We start from the raw sequence: 21855 nt of genomic DNA, 5'->3' as shown, positions 1-21855 counted from the left end.
TTACATTCCCACCACATGTGATAAAATGTTCCTTCTTTTTCTTTACATTTCCAACAATTATTGCTAACTTTATACATTTTAGCTAACTTGACAGATGTACTATACCATCTGTACATCATTTTCATCACATTTTCTTTTAGGGCATTGCATACAGTAAATTTTAAACCTTCTTTCCATAATTTTACCCAATCACTCAGCTGTATATTATACCCAAAATCTTTAGCCCAATGAATCATAACCGACTTTACCTCCTCATCCTTCAAATGCCATTCAAGCAGCAATTTATACATTTTAGACAAAATTTTACAATCATTACTTAATATCTCTAATTCAAACTTTGACTTACTTTCATCAAATCCTTTTTCTTTAAAATCCTGTTTAAACATTTCATTGACCTGACGGTAGTGCAACCAATCATACACATATTCTTTAATTTCTTCATATGGTTTCATTTTCCATTTACTTCCTTCCTTTTGTATTAATTTCCCATAAGTTATCCAATTCATATTTACCTTTTCCCACTCACTGCTTCTAATGGAGATAACCAATGTGGTGTTTTACGTTCCAATAGGTTTTTATACCTATCCCATATTTCAATTAAAGATCTTCGAAATATATGCCTTCCAAATCCTTTATGGATTTTTGTCTTATTATACCATAAGTATGCATGCCATCCAAATCTATTATCATAACCTTCCAAATCTAACAGTTCCGAATTTTCTAATAACATCCATTCCTTTAACCAATAGAGGCAGGATGCTTCATAATACAATTTCAAATCTTGCAGGGCGAAGCCTCCTCTTTCTTTAGCATTTGTTAACAACTTAAACTGTATTCTCGGCTTCTTTCCCTGCCAGATATACCTTGAAATCGTTTTTTGCCAATCTTTAAAAATTGCTGCCCCTTTGAGCATTGGAATTGTCTGAAACAAAAATAACATATTTGGTAGCACATTCATCTTAATAGCTGAAATCCTTCCCCAAAATGATAACTTCATCCTTCCCCATATTTCTAGATCTCTTTTAATACCATTCCACACCAGCGTGTAATTATTTTGAAATAGATCAATATTTTTAGAGGTTAACCAAATTCCCAAATACTTAACTCTTTTAACAACTTCTATACCAATTTGTTGCTGTAGCACTTTCACCAGGTCCTGTTTCATATTTTCAACTATTATCTTAGTTTGCTTTTTGTTCAGTTTAAAACCTGCCTGTGATTCTTATGTCTTGTCCCTTCCCAGTTACTTAAGCAAGTGGGCCCTGAAATTTGCAGGATAAAGTCTTAAGGCAGGCTTGGAGCAATGTCATACTATTTGCTGGGTCCCATCTCTCTAAAGCAGTGTGTGCGTGTGTGATTTATGATGTCATATCCTTATGTAGACCTGTTGCCTGTCTTCTTAGTGACATCTTTAGGGAGACACACCTCACACTGAAAACCCATTTCTCAAGCCAAGGAAATCAGTAATCATATCCCATAATGATAGTGACTGCTAAAGACAAGCCTAATGACAAATAGCCATCTTCCCTCATTATCCTGCAAGATCACAGCCATTTCTGGCCCAGGTTAGCAGGCTCACTTCATAAGCATGAAAAATGACACAGACATCCCAGGCAAGTATTTCTCACTTTACAATTCAATGCTTCCCTGATAAAGGTACTAAAAAAATAACAAACTTTTTTGTGGGGAGGGGAATCAACAAATATTTACTATGCTAGCAATGTCTTCCAACCCTTTCCTGATACCTCCTTATTTCACAGCATAGGGACAATACTTCATTTGTAGCAGTGCACTCTGGCTAGCCTACACAGGGTGGGCAACCAATGGCCTCAAGATGTTGATGCTGATCTACAGCTCCCATCGTCACTTATCATTAATGGATCTGGATGGGCAGGAGGTGGAGACCACAACATCTTGAGGGCACCAGGCTAGCTACCTTGGCATAGGTAACCCAGGGCATTCGCCCTTTCTCTGGCCCATTGGATGAACTTCTCTCATGTTCGTCAAAGATTCAGTGGCAGGAGTTTCCTTCTTTCCAGTCCAGAAGCAGAGCTGTACAGTTATGGCTGATAGCTCCCAGCATTATAAAAACTTATTTCCTTCCTGTTAAATTCTTCTAATGATTTTGCCTAAACAGGAACCTCTGTTTCCCCCCTTGAAATTTCACTTTTGGTAAAACTCTGCAACAACTTCAATTTTGGCTATGCATGTGGTCTCTTCCAACTCTATGATTCTATGATTCTATGATCTTTGTAGGACAGGAAAATGCTCCACTTCTTGGTTTTGGTTGGTTGTTTTTTTTAAGTGTTCTTCCATTTTATAGTAAATTTTACATTCCACAGAAGTTATTAAGTCACCAGCATTAGAAGTTACCAGCATCACTTTGGGTGTGAATCCCAGCCAACCTATGAGCTGTTAATCTAGCAGCCAGTTTGATGCACACTAAATTAGGCTCTTTGAGCCTCTCTATTTTTTTAAAAAATAATATTATATTAAGTTTTATCAATAGAAAAGTTCAGAAAATTACAAAAACAGAAAAATACAAAATTACAAAATACAAAAATACAAACATTAAACACAAAAAAGAAGGGGAAAAACACATATAAAAGAAAACAAAACTCCCTCTTTTTTAATTTCTCGTCTTTAGTTAACTTATTTTCCTGACTTCCTCACGCCTCCCTTTTTGTATCCCTTTTAAAAATTGGTTCAGCAAATTCATATCCAATTTAGCTTATCTATTATCAATCCCATCTTACATTTTACCTTGTTGCTAGAACCCCTTCAGTTCATTTCAACGTCATCAGCATTCAAAAATTTTACAATGTTTCTGTAAATAAATTTTAAATTTCCTCCAATCTTCTTCCACAAGCTCTTCTCCCTGGTCTCGGATTCTGCCAGTCATCTCCGCCATCTCCATGTAGTCTATTAGTTGCTTTTGCCATTCTTCCAGGGTGGGTAACTCTTGTGTCTTCCAGTGCTTTGCAATAAGAATTCTTGCTGCTGCTGTAGCATACATAAAGAAAGTTCTATCCTTCTTTAACACCGATTGGCCAACTATGCCCAGGAGAAAAGCCTCTGGTTTCTTCAGGAAAGTATATTTAAATACCTTTTTCATTTCATTATAGATCATTTCCCAGAAAGCCTTAATCCTTGGGCACGTCCACCAAAGGTGAAAGAATGTGCCTTCACTTTCCTTACATTTCCTTCGCCTTTCCTTACATTTCCAGCATTTATTATCGGGCAAATGATATATTTTTGCAAGCTTGACTGGAGTCATGTACCACCTGTACATCATTTTCATAATATTCTCTCTTAGGGCATTACATACCGTAAATTTAATCCCGGTGGTCCACAACTCCCAGTCAGCAAACATGATATTGTATCCTATATCCTGTGCCCATTTTATCATTGCAGATTTTACCGTTTCTTCCTCAGTATTCCATTTCAGCAGCAAATTGTACATTCTTGATAGTATCTTAGCACTGGGTTCTGTAATGGGAATTGTAGTTGCTTGTGTGTAAGTCACCGACTTCCCTAAACTGCTTGTTGTTTAAACCTTTCCCTAACTGAAGCGCACTCCTGTGCGTCTGCTTCAGTCGCTGGCAGAATCCGTTAGTGGGTGTTTCCTAAACTTTTTCCAACATAAGAATTCCTTGACAGCCCGTCTCCGCCTAGCCTCTCTGCGCGGAAGCCTTCTGCGCAGAGTAGGCGTGCCCAGTGGTGGTCCGGCACTCTCCCCACTGATCTCACTGGAAGAGTCCCTGAGCCTTCCCTCCAAATTGCTCTCATCCCCTCCTTCCTTCTTGGTGTCACCTTGATTCCCTTCCCCCTCGTAAACCCTCTCTCTCTCCTTGCTGGTTCCCTCTCCTGCACTATCGGGGCGACTTCTCTCTCTGCTGGTCTCCGATGTCAGTTCCCTGACATCCACCTCCCTCCCAGACCCCCCTTCCTTCCCCGTCCGTTCCTGGGACGGTGAAGCTGGAAAACCTCGGAAGGAGTTGTCCTCCTCCTCAGGGGATTCAAACACCTCTCTCCACCTGCTGCCGTCTTTTTGCGCATCCTCTTCTGCCCACTCGTCTTCCTCCTCCTCGGATCTTCCCCCTTCCTCCTCTTCAGAGGGGGGGGGAATCCCATAAACTCCTCTTCCTCCTCCGTGTCTCCAAATTGCTCCTCCCAGAACCTTCCTAAAGGTTTGGGTTTTCTTGGGAACCTGCGATGGAACTCCTCCTGCAAATACTCATCCCTGATCTCTTCTGCTGGAACCCATGTGTTCTCGGATTCGGGTTCCCCCTCCCAAGCCACCAGATACTCCACCCTCTTTCCTCTCCACCTGGAATCAATGATCTCTGCTGCATGACTACTGAGTTCCCTTTCCTCCACCCATGGATGCATGGGTGTTTCTCTTTCTTGTCCCATAAACTCCCTCCCTTCCCTGTACGGTGAGAGTAAGGACCTGTGGAAAACCGGGTGCAATTTCATGTTGCTGGGCAATCTGAGTTTGAAAGCGACAGGGTTCACCTGTTGTGTTACCTCAAAAGGTCCCAAGCGTTTGGGCCGTAGTTTCTTACACCCCCCTTTGAACGGTAACCCTTGGGTAGACAACCACACTCGGTCCCCCACTCTTATGGTTTCCCCTTCTCTGCGGTGCTTGTCTGCCTGCCTCTTGTACGCCTCCTTTGCCCTCTCCAGGTTGATCCTGAGTTGTTGGTGTAACGCCTCCATTTCTCCCACAAATTGCTCGGCTGCCGGTACACTCCAGTTTCCCTCCCCCTCCCCTGGGAAAGCCCTGGGGTGACACCCGTAATTGGCCATGAAAGGGCTCATCCCCGTGGACACATGTTCCGCGTTATTGTATGCAAATTCAGCCAGTGCTAGTTTGTCCACCCAATCGTTGTCCCTTTCGTTAACGTAGCATTTCAGATACTGTTGAAGTATGCTATTGGCTCTCTCTGCTGGCCCATTGGTCTCCGGATGTCTGGCCGTCGAGAAACTCACCTCCACTTCTAACAGACTCATCAGTTTCCTCCAGAACCTGGAAGTGAATTGCCGGCCTCTGTCGGACAAAATCCTCAAGGGGGCACCATGCAACCTGAAGACATGATTAACAAACAGCCTAGCTGTTTCCTCGGCTGTCACTGTGTGCGAACACGCAATAAAATGACACATTTTGGTCATCAAGTCCACTACCACCATGACAGCCGTTTTACCCTTGGACCTAGGTAAATCGGTCATAAAGTCAATTGAGACCACCTCCCATGGTTTTTCTGGTGTTGGCAAAGGTTCCAGTAACCCTGCTAGTGCTGCCCTCTCCACCTTGGCCCTCTGGCAGCGTTCGCACCCTCTTACGTATTCTCGTACATCTTCCCTTACCCTTGGCCACCAGAACTGCCTGGTGACTAGCAACATGGTTTTGTGTTGACCAAAATGTCCCGCCGTGGGGTTGTCATGAAGCTGTTTGAGTATCTTTCCTCTCAAGTCCCCTTCGGGTATGTACAACACTCCCTTATAGTACAAAACCCCCTCCTTTACCCCCTCCTTTACCTCAAACCCCCCCTGACCTTCTGCTGCATTTCAGATCTCTCTGATTTTGGTTTGGGCGTACTGGTCATCCCTCGTCAACCCCACGAGTTCTTGCCTCCCTACCAACACTCCCCCACACACCCATTGGTTCTCTGGTATGACATGACGCACTTCCGGTACTCCCTCTCCTTCCACGTGGTGCATGAATGCTTGGAATGTGCTGGAGCCTGATTGTAATCCGAAGGGCATCACAAGGTACTCAAAGGCCCCCAGAGGGGTGAACATCGTGGTTTTCCATTCACCCCCCTCCCTCATCCTTATCAAATTGTACGCCCCTCAGAGGTCCAACTTGGTAAAAACCTTCCCTTTCCTCACTCTGGCCAGAATATCATCTATTCTAGGCATGGGGAAGGTCACTGGTTCCGACACTAGGTTTAAGGACCTGTAATCTACAACTAATCTCGGTTCTTTGGAGTCCCTTTTGTCCACAAAAAACACCAGACTGCCCCCCACCGCCCTTGATTCTCGTATGAACCCCCTCTTCAGGTTCTTGTCAATAAACTTCTGCAACTCCTGCATCTCCCTGTCTGACATGGCGTACAGCTTACCCACTGGTAACTGGGCCCCAGGGAGTAGGTTGATCTGACAGTCAAAGGGCCTGTGGGGGGTAGTCTATCCGCCTCCTTCTCACTGAATACTTCTTGCAGATCAGCATACTGAGGTGGTACCCTCCCCTTTTCCCCTGTCACCATCCCTGCCACTCTGGCCACTGCCATTCTCTAGATTTCCCCTCCGTGACAGTGCTCCATGCAATAAGCTGACCCAAAGGAGACTGTTCGCTGGTACCACCCCACCACTGGATCATGCAATGCCAACCAACTCATGCCCAGTATGATTGGAGGTCCTGATAGTGTGGCCACGTGAAAAGCAATTGTTTCTGTGTGTCTGGATACTCTCATCTTCATAGGAGGTGTCTGGTGGGTCACTTCTACCCCCAGGAGTTCCCTCCCATCGATGGTTGTTACTTGCAAGGAGTGCTCCAATGGCAATAACTGGAGCTGGTGTTCCAGGGCAAATTCCCTGCTAAAAAAGTTGCAAGAGCTCCCTGAATCCAACAATGCCTTCACCTTGATTGGGTGCCCGTTTGGGAGTTCTAGCACCACCTCTATGGCGATGGCTGCCTGGGGAGGGTCTGGCTTGGGCACTTTTACTGGGTACTTGCCTGGCTGCTGTGCCCGCTCTTCGGCAGCCAAGCATTGTCGTTTCCCTGCTCCTTTTCCTCCTCCTGCTCACCACCAACAGCCCCCACCATTCCTTGCCACGCCTTCCTCTGAGGGCAGACCCTGGCGAAATGTCCTGGCTGTTAGCAGATAAAGCATTTCTTGGCGGCTTTCCCCTCCTTCTTGTGCGCCTCGCCAGCATTGAAACCCCCCGCGCGTGCCTCCAATTTCCATTGGTTCCGCTGGCGGCTGAGGCGGCTCTGGCATCTCGGGAATCCAGTTGTCATGACAACGCTCCGCTCTCCCTTCCCACCGCGAGTGCCAACTTGGTCAGCTGGTCCATCGACTCTGGGCAGGGCGAGCGGGAAAGTTCGTCTTTTACCCAAGGGAATAACCCTTCCTCAAACAACATTTGCACTGGTTCCGAACCCAGTTCCCACCCAAGTTTATGGATCAACATGGCAAAACATGACCAGTATTCTCTCACTGATTGGTTCCCTTGTTTGCAACTCATCAGCTCCTTGCGCGTCACGCTCAGCTCCACTTGACTTGAGAACATATGGTCCATGGTGCTGAAAAACTTCCTAAGGTCCTTTAGCACGGCATTTTCGGACGCCATCAAGGGTCGAACCCATTCCCTGGCCCCGCCCTGAAGGTGTCCAATCACAAAAGCGACCCGAGCCCCATCGTCCACAAAATCATCATACTGCAGGTCCAGTGCATACTGCACCTCTGTCTTAAATGCGTTATACTCTCTGGGGTTGCCCCCAAACTTCTGCACTAGTCCCGGTACCTTCCTCGCGATGGGGGTGGGTTTCCCCTGGGCATCCTGAGTCCTCCTTTTGTCCAGTCGTGCCGCCAGAACTGCCAGCTGTTGTTCCAACTCTCTGTTTCTCTCCTCCAGAGATGGTCCGCCCCTGGCTCCTTCCTCAGCGCCTACTCCTCCAGTTAGACTCATGACGGTGCCCCTTTCTGATTGTTCTGCACAAGCAACGTGAGGGACTAACGGATAGCTGTAATGGGAATTGTAGTTGCTTGTGTGTAAGTCACCGACTTCCCTAAACTGCTTGTTGTTTAAACCTTTCCCTAACTGAAGCGCACTCCTGTGCGTCTGCTTCAGTCGCTGGCAGAATCCGTTAGTGGGTGTTTCCTAAACTTTTTCCAACATAAGAATTCCTTGACAGCCAGTCTCCGCCTAGCCTCTCTGCGCGGAAGCCTTCTGCGCAGAGTAGGCGTGCCCAGTGGTGGTCCGGCACTCTCCCCACTGATCTCACTGGAAGAGTCCCTGAGCCTTCCCTCCAAAGTGCTCTCATCCCCTCCTTCCTTCTTGGTGTCACCTTGATTCCCTTCCCCCTCGGAAACCCTCTCTCTCTCCTTGCTGGTTCCCTCTCCTGCACTATCGGGGCGACTTCTCTCTCTGCTGGTCTCCAATGTCAGTTCCCTGACAGGTTCTAACAATTCTGTTTCTAACTTTGATTTTTCCACCTGGAAACCAATTTTTTTATCCAAGTTATAAACCTCTCTTATTTGGAAATAATGTAACCAGTCTCGCACCTTCTCTTTGAGTTTGTCATAACTCTGCAATTTCAATTTGTCACCTTCCTGTTCTAAAATTTCCCAATATTTTGGCCATTTGGCCTCCATGTTAAGTTTTTTCAAAGCATTCACTTCCATAGGTGATAGCCACCTTGGGGTTTTAGTCTCCAAAAAGTTTTTGTACCTTATCCAGACATTAAACAATGCTTTCCTAACAATATGGTTTTTAAATGTCTTATGTGCTTTTACCTTGCCATACCACAAATATGCATGCCACCCAAATATGTTGTCATACCCTTCAAGGTCCAAAACATCTGTATTCTCAAGAAGTAGCCATTCCTTCAGCCAGCAAAAAACTGCTGACTCATAATAAAGTTTAAAGTCTGGCAGGGCAAACCCCCCTCTGTCTTTAGCATCAGTAAGTAGCTTAAATTTTATTCTGGGCTTTTTGCCCTGCCAGACAAATCTAGATATATCCCTTTGCCACTTCTTGAAACAGTCCATCTTGTCGATAATTTGCAATGATTGAAATAAATATAACATTCTCGGCAATACATTCATCTTAATAACAGCAATTCGACCCAGCAAGGAAAGCTTCAAATTTGACCAAATTTCTAGATCTTTTTTCACTTCTGGCCAGCATTTCTCATAGTTGTCTTTAAATAAGTTCACATTCTTAGATGTCATATTCACCCCCAGGTATTTTACCTTCTTTACTACTGTTAAATCTGTCACTTTCTGAAACCTCTCTTTCTCTATCGGCGTCAAATTTTTCTCCAAAACCTTAGTTTTCAATTTATTCAATTTAAAGCCTGCCACTTGACCAAAATCCTGGATTACTTCTAATGCCCTCTTAGTACTGGATATCGGCTCCTGTAATGTCAAAACAAGATCATCTGCAAAAGCTTTAAGTTTGTATTGTTTAACTCCGACCTGAATACCTTGAATCAAATGGTCCCTTCTAATCATGTTTAGCAAAACCTCCAGGACCAAAATGAAAAGCAGTGGGGAAATTGGGCAGCCTTGTCGTGTCCCTTTCTCTATTTTAAACTCTTCTGTAACCACATTATTTACTATCAGTTTAGCTTTTTGTTCAGAATAAATCACACCTATACCATTTTCAAAGTTTTGTCTAACCCCCATCCCCTGAAGATTTTTCTTCATAAAACTCCAGGAAATATTGTCGAAGGCTTTCTCCGCATCTACGAATACCAAAACTGCTTTTGTATTGATGTTCACCTGCAGCTTTTCTAAAATGTTAATTATATTCCTCATATTGTCCGATAGGTGCCTTCCAGGGAGAAAGCCGGCCTGGTCTTTATGTATCACTTCTGCCAATACTTTTTTCAATCTTCTAGCCAAAATGTCTGCAAAGATTTTGTAATCCACATTGAGTAGGGATATGGGGCGATAATTCTTAAGTTGTGTCTTTTCAGACTCAGTTTTCGGTATAAGTGTGATATAAGCTTCTTTCCATGTCTCAGGCACCTTTTCCCCCTCCATGATTTCATTGCAAACCTCCTTTAATGGTTGGATTAAGTAGTCTTTCAAAGTTCTGTAGTACTTGGAGGTTAATCTATCAGGCCCTGGAGATTTGCCCAGTTGCATATTCTGAATCACACCTTCCACCTCTTGTTCAGTTATTTTGTAATTCAAAAAAACTTTATTTTCTTGAGAAATTTTTTGTAATCCATTAATTTTCTAAAATTGGTCAATTCTTGACTCAGTCTGCGGCCCTTGTGTATAAAGTTGTTTAAAATATCTCTGGAAGCAGCTTCTGATCTCTTGTGGATTATGTATGTTCTTTCCATCCACTTCAAGATTGGTAACCGTGTTTAACTTTTGTCTCTTCTTCAACTGCCACGCTAGCAGCTTCCCACATTTATTGGCTGATTTGAAGGTCTTTTGTCTCATCTGTTTAATTTTCCATTCAATATCCTGATTTATCATTTTCATATATTGTACTTGATATAACTTAATTTCTCTCAAAATCTCTTGTGATTTTGGTTTAACTCTAAGTTTTTTCTCTCCTCTTATTTTCTCCAAAATCTTCTCTTTTTTCTCATTTTGGATTTTCCTTTTTATTGCATTTTGCTGTATCAAAAACCCTCTCATTACAGCTTTGCTTGCGTCCCAGATTGTTCTTTGAGCCTCTCTAATCCACATCAAGCAACTCACCCTTAAAAAAAATATTCCAGTACCATTTATCTGCAACACTGAAGATTAGGCTGGTTTTGTTCTCTAGCAGGAGATTTAATGACAGTAAAAACTCATTTGTAAGCTCTGTCTACATACATCATAAATTTGCAAAACACAGGTTCCCATGTAGCCTCTCTGTTGCAGGTCTGTTTTCAATTCAAGTACTGGTGTGCCAAACCATAGCTCCTAGCCCATGCTGCCTTCCACATCATGACAACTTGGGAACCATCTTCCTATTCACCTTAGCTCATTGCAAAATGTGGAAAATCCAAGAGCCCGTGCCTAAAACATTTGGACTCCAATTCTGCCATAGGAACAGAGTAAGCTGCCTTGTACTAAGGCTGACTTCTGATACATTTATCTGAATGTGGTCCACACTGGCAGTGTTTTCCCAGGATTTCAGACAGGGGACATTCACTTAAAGATTGAATGCAAAGCACATGTTTGTCAGCAACACACCCAGCAGAAAGGAATCTCCAGAGGAAAGAGGAATTGGCTGCACCTGAGTCGCCAAGAAGTAGGAGGCGGAGCAAGTGATTAGAGCAGAGGTGGGCCAGCAGGAGGTGGGGGAGGATGTGGCGTATATCTGGCCTTGGGAGGGGTCAGAAGCCAGTTGAGTCAACAGACTCCGATGCTGAAGGATGAGTTGTGGAAGCTGGGACTGCTGTAGGCCTGTTATTGAGAAATAAACCTCAGCTACTTAAACTGCCAGCGTTCTGTGTCTTGTGTGGGAGAAGCGCTAAACCTGACAATATTCTACCACTGAGCTGTTACCCATTTTAACCCAATGGCAAGTAATGGTCTATCTAGAGCAGCACTAGCAATGGCTAAGGATGCTACAAGGAGGTTCAGAAGGAAGTGATAATGGACACATGTTCCTCAATCAAGATGGTCAAGGGTCTGGAAACCAAGCCTTATGAGGAATGGTTGAGGGAGCTGGTTATGTTTAGCCTGGAAAAGAGGAGAGATATCATAGCCACATTCAAATATCTGAAGGGCTTTCACATGGAAGATGGAACAAGCTTGTTTTTTTGAGGGTAGGACTTGAACCAATTCATTATACACCTTGAGGTGCCAGGCAGAAATGCTCCTCTTTAACCAGGTCTTGGGTTGAGTGACATGTGACGCCCTTTTAAAATGTGTTTGGGGGAGGGGCTACTGGGCTGTTTTTGTTTTTATTATGTCTTTCGTGGTTTAATGTTCTGATTTTATCCTGTGAACCCTCCTGAGACCTGTGAGTCTAGGCGTGGTAAACAGATTTAACCATCATCATCATCAAGATTTGCAATCAGGCACATATGTGCATTGGGAGTGGGGGAGGGGGGACTGAATTTATAGAAACTGGAAGGTCAGCAAGTTGTTCATTCTCTAGTTTTAGAAATAATTTTAGGAATTCTCAGTTAAGCTTGAATTCAGGAGGAACAGAGTGAATACCACAAGCAACCAGGAGAGCAATAAAGGATCAGATTGGGGGGAAATCATCTCCATCAAACCCTCTTTAGGAATGTGGCCTTCTTGAGCATTCAGCCTGACTCCTTTTCTAATTCTGGATCTAGTTTACTCTTTTAAAATCTAGCCAGGTTTTTACAATATACTTTTATTATTGTAATGGGGAAAGCTAATACGTAATTTAACTTCACCACTTCTCCAGGATGTAAAGTTTGTCAAGGTTTTAACTTTTAAGAGTCTGAAATGCTATTTCCTTCACTCTGTAGCTTTCCTGTTTAATGTTTCAGACACATGCTGGTCTGTGATTGACACCCGAAGAAGGTGCAAAGTTCTTTGTATGTATAAAGAGGGTGCAATGCCCTTCACATCCCACAGTCTGACTCTAAACTATACAAATATTGCATTCTAAAAGTGCTTTCAACATAGGGAATAACATTTCCTAAGACATCAATTTGACATGCTTACTATTGACAATTTAGGGTGACTTACCAGATGCTGTCCAGGTTATTAGCTCTTTTGAAGGCTTAATAGATTGGATGACGGACTGGAGGGGCTTTTGGTTTGGTCCAGAAGGTCTCTCTTTCTATTCTTCTTTAGTAATCAGGGAGATAGTGCTGTTGTGTTGCAGTCCCTCAGACAGTGAGGCTTATTAAGGTGTGCCTTCCAGGCACCACATTCACCTGAGGCCTAGTTGGAAGAGTGTAGAGCAGGGGTCGGCAAGGTTTACCTCGCCTGGGCCAGTTCACTCCAGCGGAGATCCCTCCATGGGCCGGATCGCGCACACGCCCGTGATTTCCGGCATCTGCATCTGCACAGATGCGATTTCTAGCGTCTGCGTTTGTGCAGACGTGATCTTCGGTGTCTGCATCTGCACAGATGAGATTTTCAGAGCTGCAGAAGCGAGTTCCTGTGCCGCGCTGTGGTGGTTTAGCACAGCACGCGGGGACTCGTCAAGCAGGCAACTCGTTTTGGGGGCGGCTGTGGGCTGGTTAAATGACTCCCGTGGGCCGCTTATGGCCCATGGGCCTTAGGTTCCTGACAGTTTGGGGGAATAGAAAAGGCTGGCAGCAATGGGTTGTTGGGGATCCAGGACTTCTTTTAATCTAAGTCAGTGAATAAATTTGCTACTGCAAAATAACCCCTAAAAGTTCATTCCCGAGTTTTGCTCAGGAGAACTTCATTTCCGTATTGTCTCTCAACATTTTGACAGCACATTTGGTGGTGCTTTAATCACAGTATAGCATTGGCGACCCTACTTTAAGTTGATCATCTATGATGAATATCAAGCTGGAGTTTGAAAAGACCAGCTAGCTTCCAAGCACCAATCCAATCTTTGTGCAATGTCATTATAAACCACTCGGTCTTTGCCAGCATTTTTCCTATTTATTTCTGTGCTTTTGATTTAAGAAAAGAACCAGAGAACTACATTAGGAATTATCAAATAAAACTACATTTATACTTTTAATAGAAATATTCCATATTAAAAAATAGTTTAAGTCTAGGCCAAGAAAAAGCTTGCCAAAGGTCTCTGTAGCACAGGTGGTCTAATTAAATTGCACTGGCTGCATCTTGCTGACTGTCAGTTATTGTCGCAGACAGTTGAAAGTTTCCACCCTGTCCTTTTAACAAGAGGTAGACCTTGAATCCAGAAAAGCAAAGAATGCAAGTGGTGGAATCCTTCCATGTTAATCATGCACACTTCTCCCCATGTCAGGAGGGAGGTTCACATATCTCCTACATGTTGACAGAACATGTGAGGGGGGATGTGGAGCCATGCAGATTGACCATAGCACTTTGCACTGGGAACATATCCCTGTGCTAGCTCTATGCAACAGAATCCCTTCCCTGCCATCTGCACATTTAGCTAGTGCAGGGAAGAGCTCTATACAAGGAGGGATTCTGGCTCAATATGAAGGGTCCCTCTTCATACGGATGGACTTTATGTGCATACATCAGCATATGCATAGAGCACTTTCTCATGCCAGCGGGACCCACAGATGGCAAGGAAACATTCCATTCCGCATGGTGGCAAAGGAAAGAAGAGGAAAAGGTCTTGACCATTTGTGAACACCATCAAATAAAATAATATTTCAAAGGAATAATCCCCAAGTAGAGGGGCTGATGGGAGTTTGAGTCCAACAATATCAGTGTGTGCGTGTGCACGCGCACCCAGGCACTCCACTGCTAAATCAACGGGTAGATGTTCCTCATTTGTGCCAGGTGCCTATTCAAGGCTCACCCCTGTGGAGGAGCTGCTTCCCAGTAATGGAACTTTGGAAGGAACCTTCAGCCCAGGAGGTAGGTCAAATTAAGTGTCTGCAAGAAGGAAGTACATCCAAAGAACACCCAGTTCCAATGGAAAGTGACTGGCAAGGTGTCAGGACCATGGACAGATCACAGGGGAAATGGATGCATCGCTAAAGTCACTAAGCAGATCTATCTAAGGAGGAAGGATCCTGCTGTGGACAAGCACTTGCTCAGTCTGAAAAGGTTGTGGCTTAAACTCCAGCTTACAATTGGAGTGAACAGAAGAAGAGCCTTGCTGGATCAGACCAAAGGTCTATCTAGTCCAGCATCCTGGTCTCACAATAGCCAACGATGCCTTGGGGAAGTCCACCAGAAGCACCTAAGTGCAACAGCACTCCCAAGCATACTGCCTCTCATCTTGGTGAGAATATGTGACCAACTTGCATTTTTTTCAGTTTTCATTATTTAGGTGAGTCCCCCCCCCCAGTATTCTGGTTAATTTAACTGGTTTTAGGATGCATTCTGTTGTACACATTAGGAACTATTGTATTAAGCAGCACATAAATAAGTAAAGTAACAAATCTATACCAGTAGCCATTGATAGCCTTATTGTCCATAAGCCAAGAAGTTTAACTATGCACAGTGTGAAGGAATCATTGAACCCCCCCCATCTATTAAAGTTCACCTTCATTGGGTGATCTCATTGGGTTCTAGTAGTATGAGAGAGGGATAAAACCTCTCTCAATCCACTTCCTCCACACCGTATACAACCTCATAGACCCATATCATGTTCCCATTCACTTTTTTTCTACATTAGAAAGGCCTCAGTGTTATCCCTCTGGCAGTGGGTATTCTGTTGCCACTTCTGGGTGTGGTGTTGGCAATGAAGGCAGGATGCTGAGTGATGCAGGGCATTCTGGAAAGGAGCGGTTGGTACCTGAGGATTTCCTAAAGTAGGGATGGGTAGCCTGTGGCCCTCCAGATGTTGTTGAACTTTAATTCCTATCAGCCCCTGCCAATATGATCAGTGGTTGGGGGTGATGGAAGTTGTAGTTCAAAACATCTGGGAGACCACAGGTTCCCCATTCCTGCCATAAAGGAAACAGTTCCAAGAGCTCATGGTGAGTGATACACAGTCACTGGAAGCAATTCTTCCTCTTCTTTTTTGGTTAGATTTTCAGAATGACTTATTTTCTCCTGTTACTGCATCCTGGACTCGCCTAGAGATGTGTTCTAGACACCCAGGAACACAGGAAGCTGCCATATACCAAGTACTGCACAACCCTTGGTCTGTCTAGCTCAGTATTGTTGACATTGACTGGCAACAGCTTTCCAGGATTTCATGCAGGAATCATTCTCAGTCTGGAGATACCAAGGATGGAACCTGTGACACTTTGCAGATACAGCACATGTTCTGCCACCAAACAGTTACGGAATTTGTGCTCAGGTTTTATTGATGTGGACATTGCTGTGTCAATATGAACATTTATATATCATAAATACATATTTGTATAACTTAACACATGCCATCTCCCCCCTTGTTTCTTACAGCACTGCGGAGTCGATCAGGGCGGTCTATTATCAATGGGAACTGGGCAATTGATCGACCTGGGCGATATGAGGGAGGAGGAACAATGTTCACCTACAAACGCCCCAATGAAATCTCAAGTACTGCAGGGGAATCCTTTCTAGCAGATGGCCCAACAAATGAAATCTTGGATGTCTATGTAAGCTGCAAATATTAGGCATAATAATACCACTTCAGTTAACTACAAGACCATTTTGTTCTCTTTCTCTATAACCTAGAAGAACCACCCTTGATAGTTAGTAGTATGCAAACCACTGAATTTTTTTTTGGGGGGGGAAACACTGCTTTGCAGTCTTATTTGACTTGCATGCGCACTCAGAAGTACCACTGAATTTGAGTAGGGTTACTGTTGATCAAATTCCTGCCCTCGAAGGAGCTCAGGGTGGCAGTTATCCCATTTGATCCTCGCCACAATCCTGTGAGGCTTAGACATGGTGACTGAAAGGAGACCACCTGCTAAGCCTCATAGCTGTACCCAGAAGAGAATGGTGGGGCTTATCACTTCCATTTAGCCTACCTAGCTATTTTGCTGAGATGGTTCTCCCCGCCTCCCCCCTGAGATCGCCAGGGGGAACCTTCTGGCCATTCCACCAGTGAATGGTGCTTGCCATGCAGTGACACAAGGCTGGACCTTCTTTGTAGCAGCTCCCCAGCTGTGGAACTCCATCCCCTTGGAACTGTAGATGCCTGGGTTTCCTTTGACATATTTGTTCAGCCTGGTGTGGGGTAGAAATCAATTGTCTTAGTCAAGGTTTTAGTACTGCTGTTACGACAGACTGCTGCTATGTTCATCAAAATGTTTCTCTGTTATTGTTGTATTAATAATTGAACAATATTTTTATTATTGCATATTGTGTTCTCTTTCATATGATGGTTTGTAAATGGCTTAAGTATCTATTGTGATGAAGGGTGGTTTAAAAATTGAAAAGAAGGTTGGCTTTCATTTCCATCTCAGCTGCAGAAGAATTCAGGGGTCCCAGTGCTCACTTTTTATTTGAGGCAAGAACTACAAGCCCCCAAGTCTCCTATCTCTGAATCTGGGGTCTGAGCAATGTCTCTAGATTGATATGTTTGCTGTGGAGAAGCTTAAGCCCCCTATCTGCCCAGGCACTCATTTGATTCGTTTCTGCCTTAGATGATTCATCAGCAGCCCAATCCAGGTATACATTATGAGTACATCATTCCAGGGCCCAATGTCATCAGCCCTCAGGTGCCTCTTCATCGACGGCCAGGTAAGATGACTATTTTATTCTGAAAGAGTTACCTGCCATCTCTTATTCAACCAAACCATAGGCACCATCGTTATGGGGTCAAACAATATTTGTAGGCAGGGGGCCAAGCCCCTTCCCACCATGTTGAGGGGGCCTCCTCCCAAAGGTGTGCACTTGGCACCTCATGCATGTGATGGCACCCGTGACGTCATGATGTCACGCTGTGCGCACACACAACTGGTCCCCCGCAATTTGGGGCACAAGTCAGCAGCTCTGAACCAAACTATATTATAGGGAGTTGGACTAGATGGGCCTTGGGGTCTCTTCTGACTCTCTATGATTCTATGGAACTTTGTAAGTTTAGATATATCTAGTTAAGATCATGCTGTTTTGTTGCAAAAATAGTTGCTGAAGTCCATTGATTTCAATGGGTTCATTCTGCATATGACTCCATTGGGTACAACCCATTATTCAGGACTTCATTGGAACACCCCTCAAATCTCCAAATGCATGAGCAGAGAGATCCCCACTGGTAAATAACCTTTATATTTCTTTTCCCCCAATGCAATGATCTTCTAATTAATGCTCTGTGCAGGAATCATGATACCAGTAAGAGAGCTCATCAGTTTTCTGATTTGTGACAAATGAGGTGCCTTGTTCCAAAAGAACCATACAGCCTTTGTATATATGAACAAATGTTGTGTTTTCCTGTTAAAACTCGCTTCTGGACTTGCATAAACATCCCAGCTTGTCATGGGGATTTTGCCTTACTGCATTTGGAATGGCTCGTGGTCGAGAGGAACGACTATTATTTTAAGCATTTATTGTCTCCATTCCCCCAGGGGAGCCATTCAATGGCCAGTTGGATGTGACAGAGACAGTGAATTATGAGGAGGAGGATTTGCATGGGGAGACAGGCACTCACATGGGGCAGCCTGTGGGGACCTTTCCGGTGATCCAGCCAGGAAGGTTTCCCTCTCATCAGCCAGACAACCAGGTGCCTGCTGGTCAGCCAGCAAGACGCAGCCGAGAGCACAACTGGAAGCAAGTTGGAATGACCGAATGCTCTGCCACGTGTGGAAAAGGTAGGCGGTCTGGAGTGTGTGGACAGTTGACACATATATTCTACCCTGGGGGATCCTGGTCTGCCAAAGGCAAAATATGGAGTACGGGAAGAACTTAGTAACTGTGTTGTCTTTGTCTCTAACCAAGGGAAAAGCAAACATAGCCAGTGTCTGCTTGTAAAGAGCTATAAAGCATGGTGCACACATCAACTCAAGGCAAAGACAGGATGCATTCATAGAAGGAGGAAATGTCACTTGCAGGAGCAATGGAGAGAAGCAATTTTTTTTTTTTAAAAATGTAATTTTTAATTGTTTTTTTTTAACATATCATTTTCAACAGTAATTAAACATACTTTAACATCTTATTCAAATTTTTGACTTCCATCAATCCTGTCTGAAAATTTTCCAATCTAATCTCTCAGTATGCATTTCTTATCTTCTCTATTACATTTCAAACTCATAACCAATATCTCTATCTTTTCTACTTTGTTACACTTTGTATATTTCTCCTTACAAAACTTATTGTAGTCCTACTAGCGTAGTTTGTTGATTACAGTTGCTCTTCAAATAATTCATATACTTCTTCCAATCTTCTGTAAATCTCTGGTCCTGCAGGTTTCAAATCCTTCCTGTCATTTTGTCCAATTCTGCATAGTCCAGGAGAGAAGCAAGTTAAAATCCAGGGAAGGGGAAGCTGGTGCCTTCCAGGACTGCAGCTCCCATTGTACTGAGCCCTGACCATATTGGCTGGGACTGATGGGCATTGGAGCCCAACAACAACTAGTGGGGCACAGGTTCCACATCCCTGTTACAATCTGCCCTGATGGCTACCTGCTAAAGGGGGAAACAACAGCTCTGTTGCAGGTGCATGCTTTGTACAGAAGGTCTCTGATTCAACATGGCATCTCCAATTAAAATGGGAAGTGCCTGCAAAAGAACCACAGGGAGCCACACAAGTTTATACTAGTGCAGAACAAAAATGTACACCCCCACCCCCAAAATGTACCAGCCCATCTACATGTGGGGTGAAGTGGAAGCACATTTTGTTTTTTGCTTTTAATAATAATTTTTATTAGTTTTCAATTACAATCCAATAATAGCCTCATTATAATAATACCAATTTATAATACAATTAATAATAAAGGTAAAGGTAAAGGTACCCCTGCCCGAGCGGGCCAGTCTTGACAGACTCTGGGGTTTGTGCGCCCATCTCACATCTATTGGCCGGGGGCCAGCGCTGTCCGGGGACACTTCCGGGTCACGTGGCCAGCGTGACAACGCTGCTCTGGCGAGCCAGAGCCGCACACGGAACGCCGTTTACCTTCCCGCTGGTAAGCGGTACCTATTTATCTACTTGCCCCCCGGGGGTGCTTTCGAACTGCTAGGTGGGCAGGCGCTGGGACCGAACAACGGGAGCGCACCCCGCCGCGGGGATTCGAACCGCCGACCTTTCGATCGGCAAGCCCTAGGCGCTGAGGCTTTAGCCCACAGCGCCACCCGCGTCCCATGTACAATTAATAATACCAATCGTTTAAATACCAAATTATATAATTTAGATAAGGTGGGCCCCCCACATGCTAGAATTGATGGCTTGATTATTTGCTTTATTTCTGCATTCCAAAATCGTATTAATTTCCATTACATTCCAGTCGTAATAATCCCTTATACAACAACTGCAATATTAATAACTTCTATTCGTGTTGACACGTTAAGTGAGGAACTCAAACAATATCCTTGTTCTTCCTGTGTGTGGCAATTATTCTGTCCATGGTGTTTCTTCCTTTCCTTGTAAGATGTTATTCCTCCTGTTGCTGCTGTTCTCCATCATGCCTTAGGTGGAGCTGATATCCCATTGTTGTTCCAGAAATTTCTCCATTGCTCCATCCCGTGCTTGGTTATTTTGCAATTTTAACAACAACTGCAAAAGTCACTCTGTCCCAATAAATAACCTGTTTTCACCATTTTCCCTCTGAGCCTGGGAAGAAGAGCAGTCTGTCGAACTGCAGATGACTCAGTAATGAACCTTGTCAGTTCCTTGGCAAGTTCGCAGACTTCTTTCATCCTTCCATCCGACTGAAGATAAATGAGCATTTATACTTACAATTAAATTTAATTTCAAGTCCTTTTAGTGTTATTCAGTTGACTCTATAAATAATTAAGGGTGGTGAAGAGTCAGCTCTAAGTTTCCATCATAAAACTTTTGCAAAATAGAGCTTCCCTCCCTTTCCCCTTTTTTTAACACACATAGTTCCGTTTAATGTTATATTCCATATCTATAATCCAATTTCTTCCGCCCTTGCTTGTACAAAAATAATTTGAACTAACGTTCAAGGGAGGGTTGCCGAAAAGAGAAGAGAAGAAAACTTTATATAAAGAAACCGTAGGCTCCCCTCTCCCTACAGCATCTTTTGCACCCAATGAAGTCTTCTCTCAAGTTCAAACCTTAAAGACCTTGCAGTTGTTTTTGTTCCGCAGTTTGTGATCTCATCTCTTCTAGCATGCGCCTCTACTTTAGTCCAATTAAACTCTAATTAACAGGAGAACCTGCCTTCCTATTCAGCGCCTCCCTGCTTCCTATACTGGAGCGAGAGACAGGTACCAAGATGAACTGCGAGTGAAGCCCACCCACCCCAACCCTGGGGGGAACTTGCTAGGATAATTACCCTCAAGCATTCTTGTTTTTCCTTTGCCAATGACCTCCTGCTGTCATGGGGGCCTGCCTCCATTATGGCAGAGAGGAACCGGAAGCCAAGTGGGAGCACATTTTGGTCCTTTTCAAGGGTATAAATGATCTGTGGGGGCTGGCTGACCCTGGCAGTAGGATGACAGCAGGGCAGCAGAGATTTCCCCCCTCTTTCTTTTAATGTTAACAACAGTGAGGGGCATCTCCTCCTAGCAGCTGCCACCTGGTAGCCATCATGGTCCCTCCCCAATGCCCTAGAAGGAGCATTGTTTCAGGGTATTTTCTCCGTGGGGAAAATGGCATCCATCACAGGAATAGGGCATTTCGTGTGGAAATACTGAGACTGTGGGACTCCTTCTGATCGCTCTTTGGTAGGGACCCTCAGCGTTAAGTGCTAAACATCTGCTGCCTGAAAACGATATTAATGCAGTATAGGCTTTTGCAGTGACTGGCAATGGCCCTCGTGCGTTTCAGGCAGCAGCATTTCCCAGCCCTGCCTTGGAGGGGCTGGAGATGGAACCTGGGACCTTCTGCAGGCAAAGCATTTGCTCTTGCCCTGAGCTGCAGCCTGCCCCTGACGTGTGAGTCATCCATGTGAACTTTGTACACTTTGAATGCTTTTAATTATGTCTCTCATCTTCATGGGCCCATTTGTGGGGGGAGGAGCAAACTCCACCCTGTACCAAAAGTTACACCTATCCTGCAAATCCTGCGAGAAGAAAAATGCCTCTGGAAGTGAAATTACTGTAAATTAGCATATGTGATGCTGAAAGCTTTCCCGGTTGAACACACCACTGAATACATTCCATTTTGGCAGAAACTTTCATTCTCATGTCTTTTATGAGAAAACCTGCCTCTTTCCCCTCTTTCCGGCTGCCAAGCAGCCATTAGTGGTAATCGGGACAGCCAAGGTGTTTTCTCCCCCCCCCCGCCCACCCCCCGGCCATGATGAACTCTGCAGCATTTAAGTCCAGGATGAATTAAAACAAAGTGCCTTCTGGGTGTGCTGCTTTGTCAAATCACATCTCTTCATTATGTGGTCATGGACCCAAACAAGATAGAAGTAAAATATTACAACATATAAAATGGGTTGTCAGGAATATTTAAAGTATGTCTAAAACAAGATGTGCAACATGAT

The 21855-nt window shown here is 44.2% G+C and overlaps 1 protein-coding gene across 1 annotated transcript in view; it reads left to right on the top strand.

Moving 5' to 3' along the window:
* THSD4 (thrombospondin type 1 domain containing 4) overlaps positions 1-21855 on the top strand; it is a 147343-nt gene that overhangs the window by 101706 nt on the left and 23782 nt on the right. Inside the window, exons 3-5 of the mRNA XM_082198062.1 lie at positions 15723-15898; positions 16895-16991; positions 17813-18055. Of these exons, the coding sequence (XP_082054188.1) occupies positions 15723-15898; positions 16895-16991; positions 17813-18055 (516 nt within the window). The remainder of the gene's footprint in view (positions 1-15722; positions 15899-16894; positions 16992-17812; positions 18056-21855) is intronic.

Source organism: Podarcis vaucheri (assembly GCF_965113315.1).
Source record: "Podarcis vaucheri genome assembly, chromosome: 14".
NCBI lineage: Eukaryota > Metazoa > Chordata > Lepidosauria > Squamata > Lacertidae > Podarcis > Podarcis vaucheri.
Note: the sequence above shows the minus strand (reverse complement) of the source record. Positions and strands in the feature narration are given on the sequence as shown.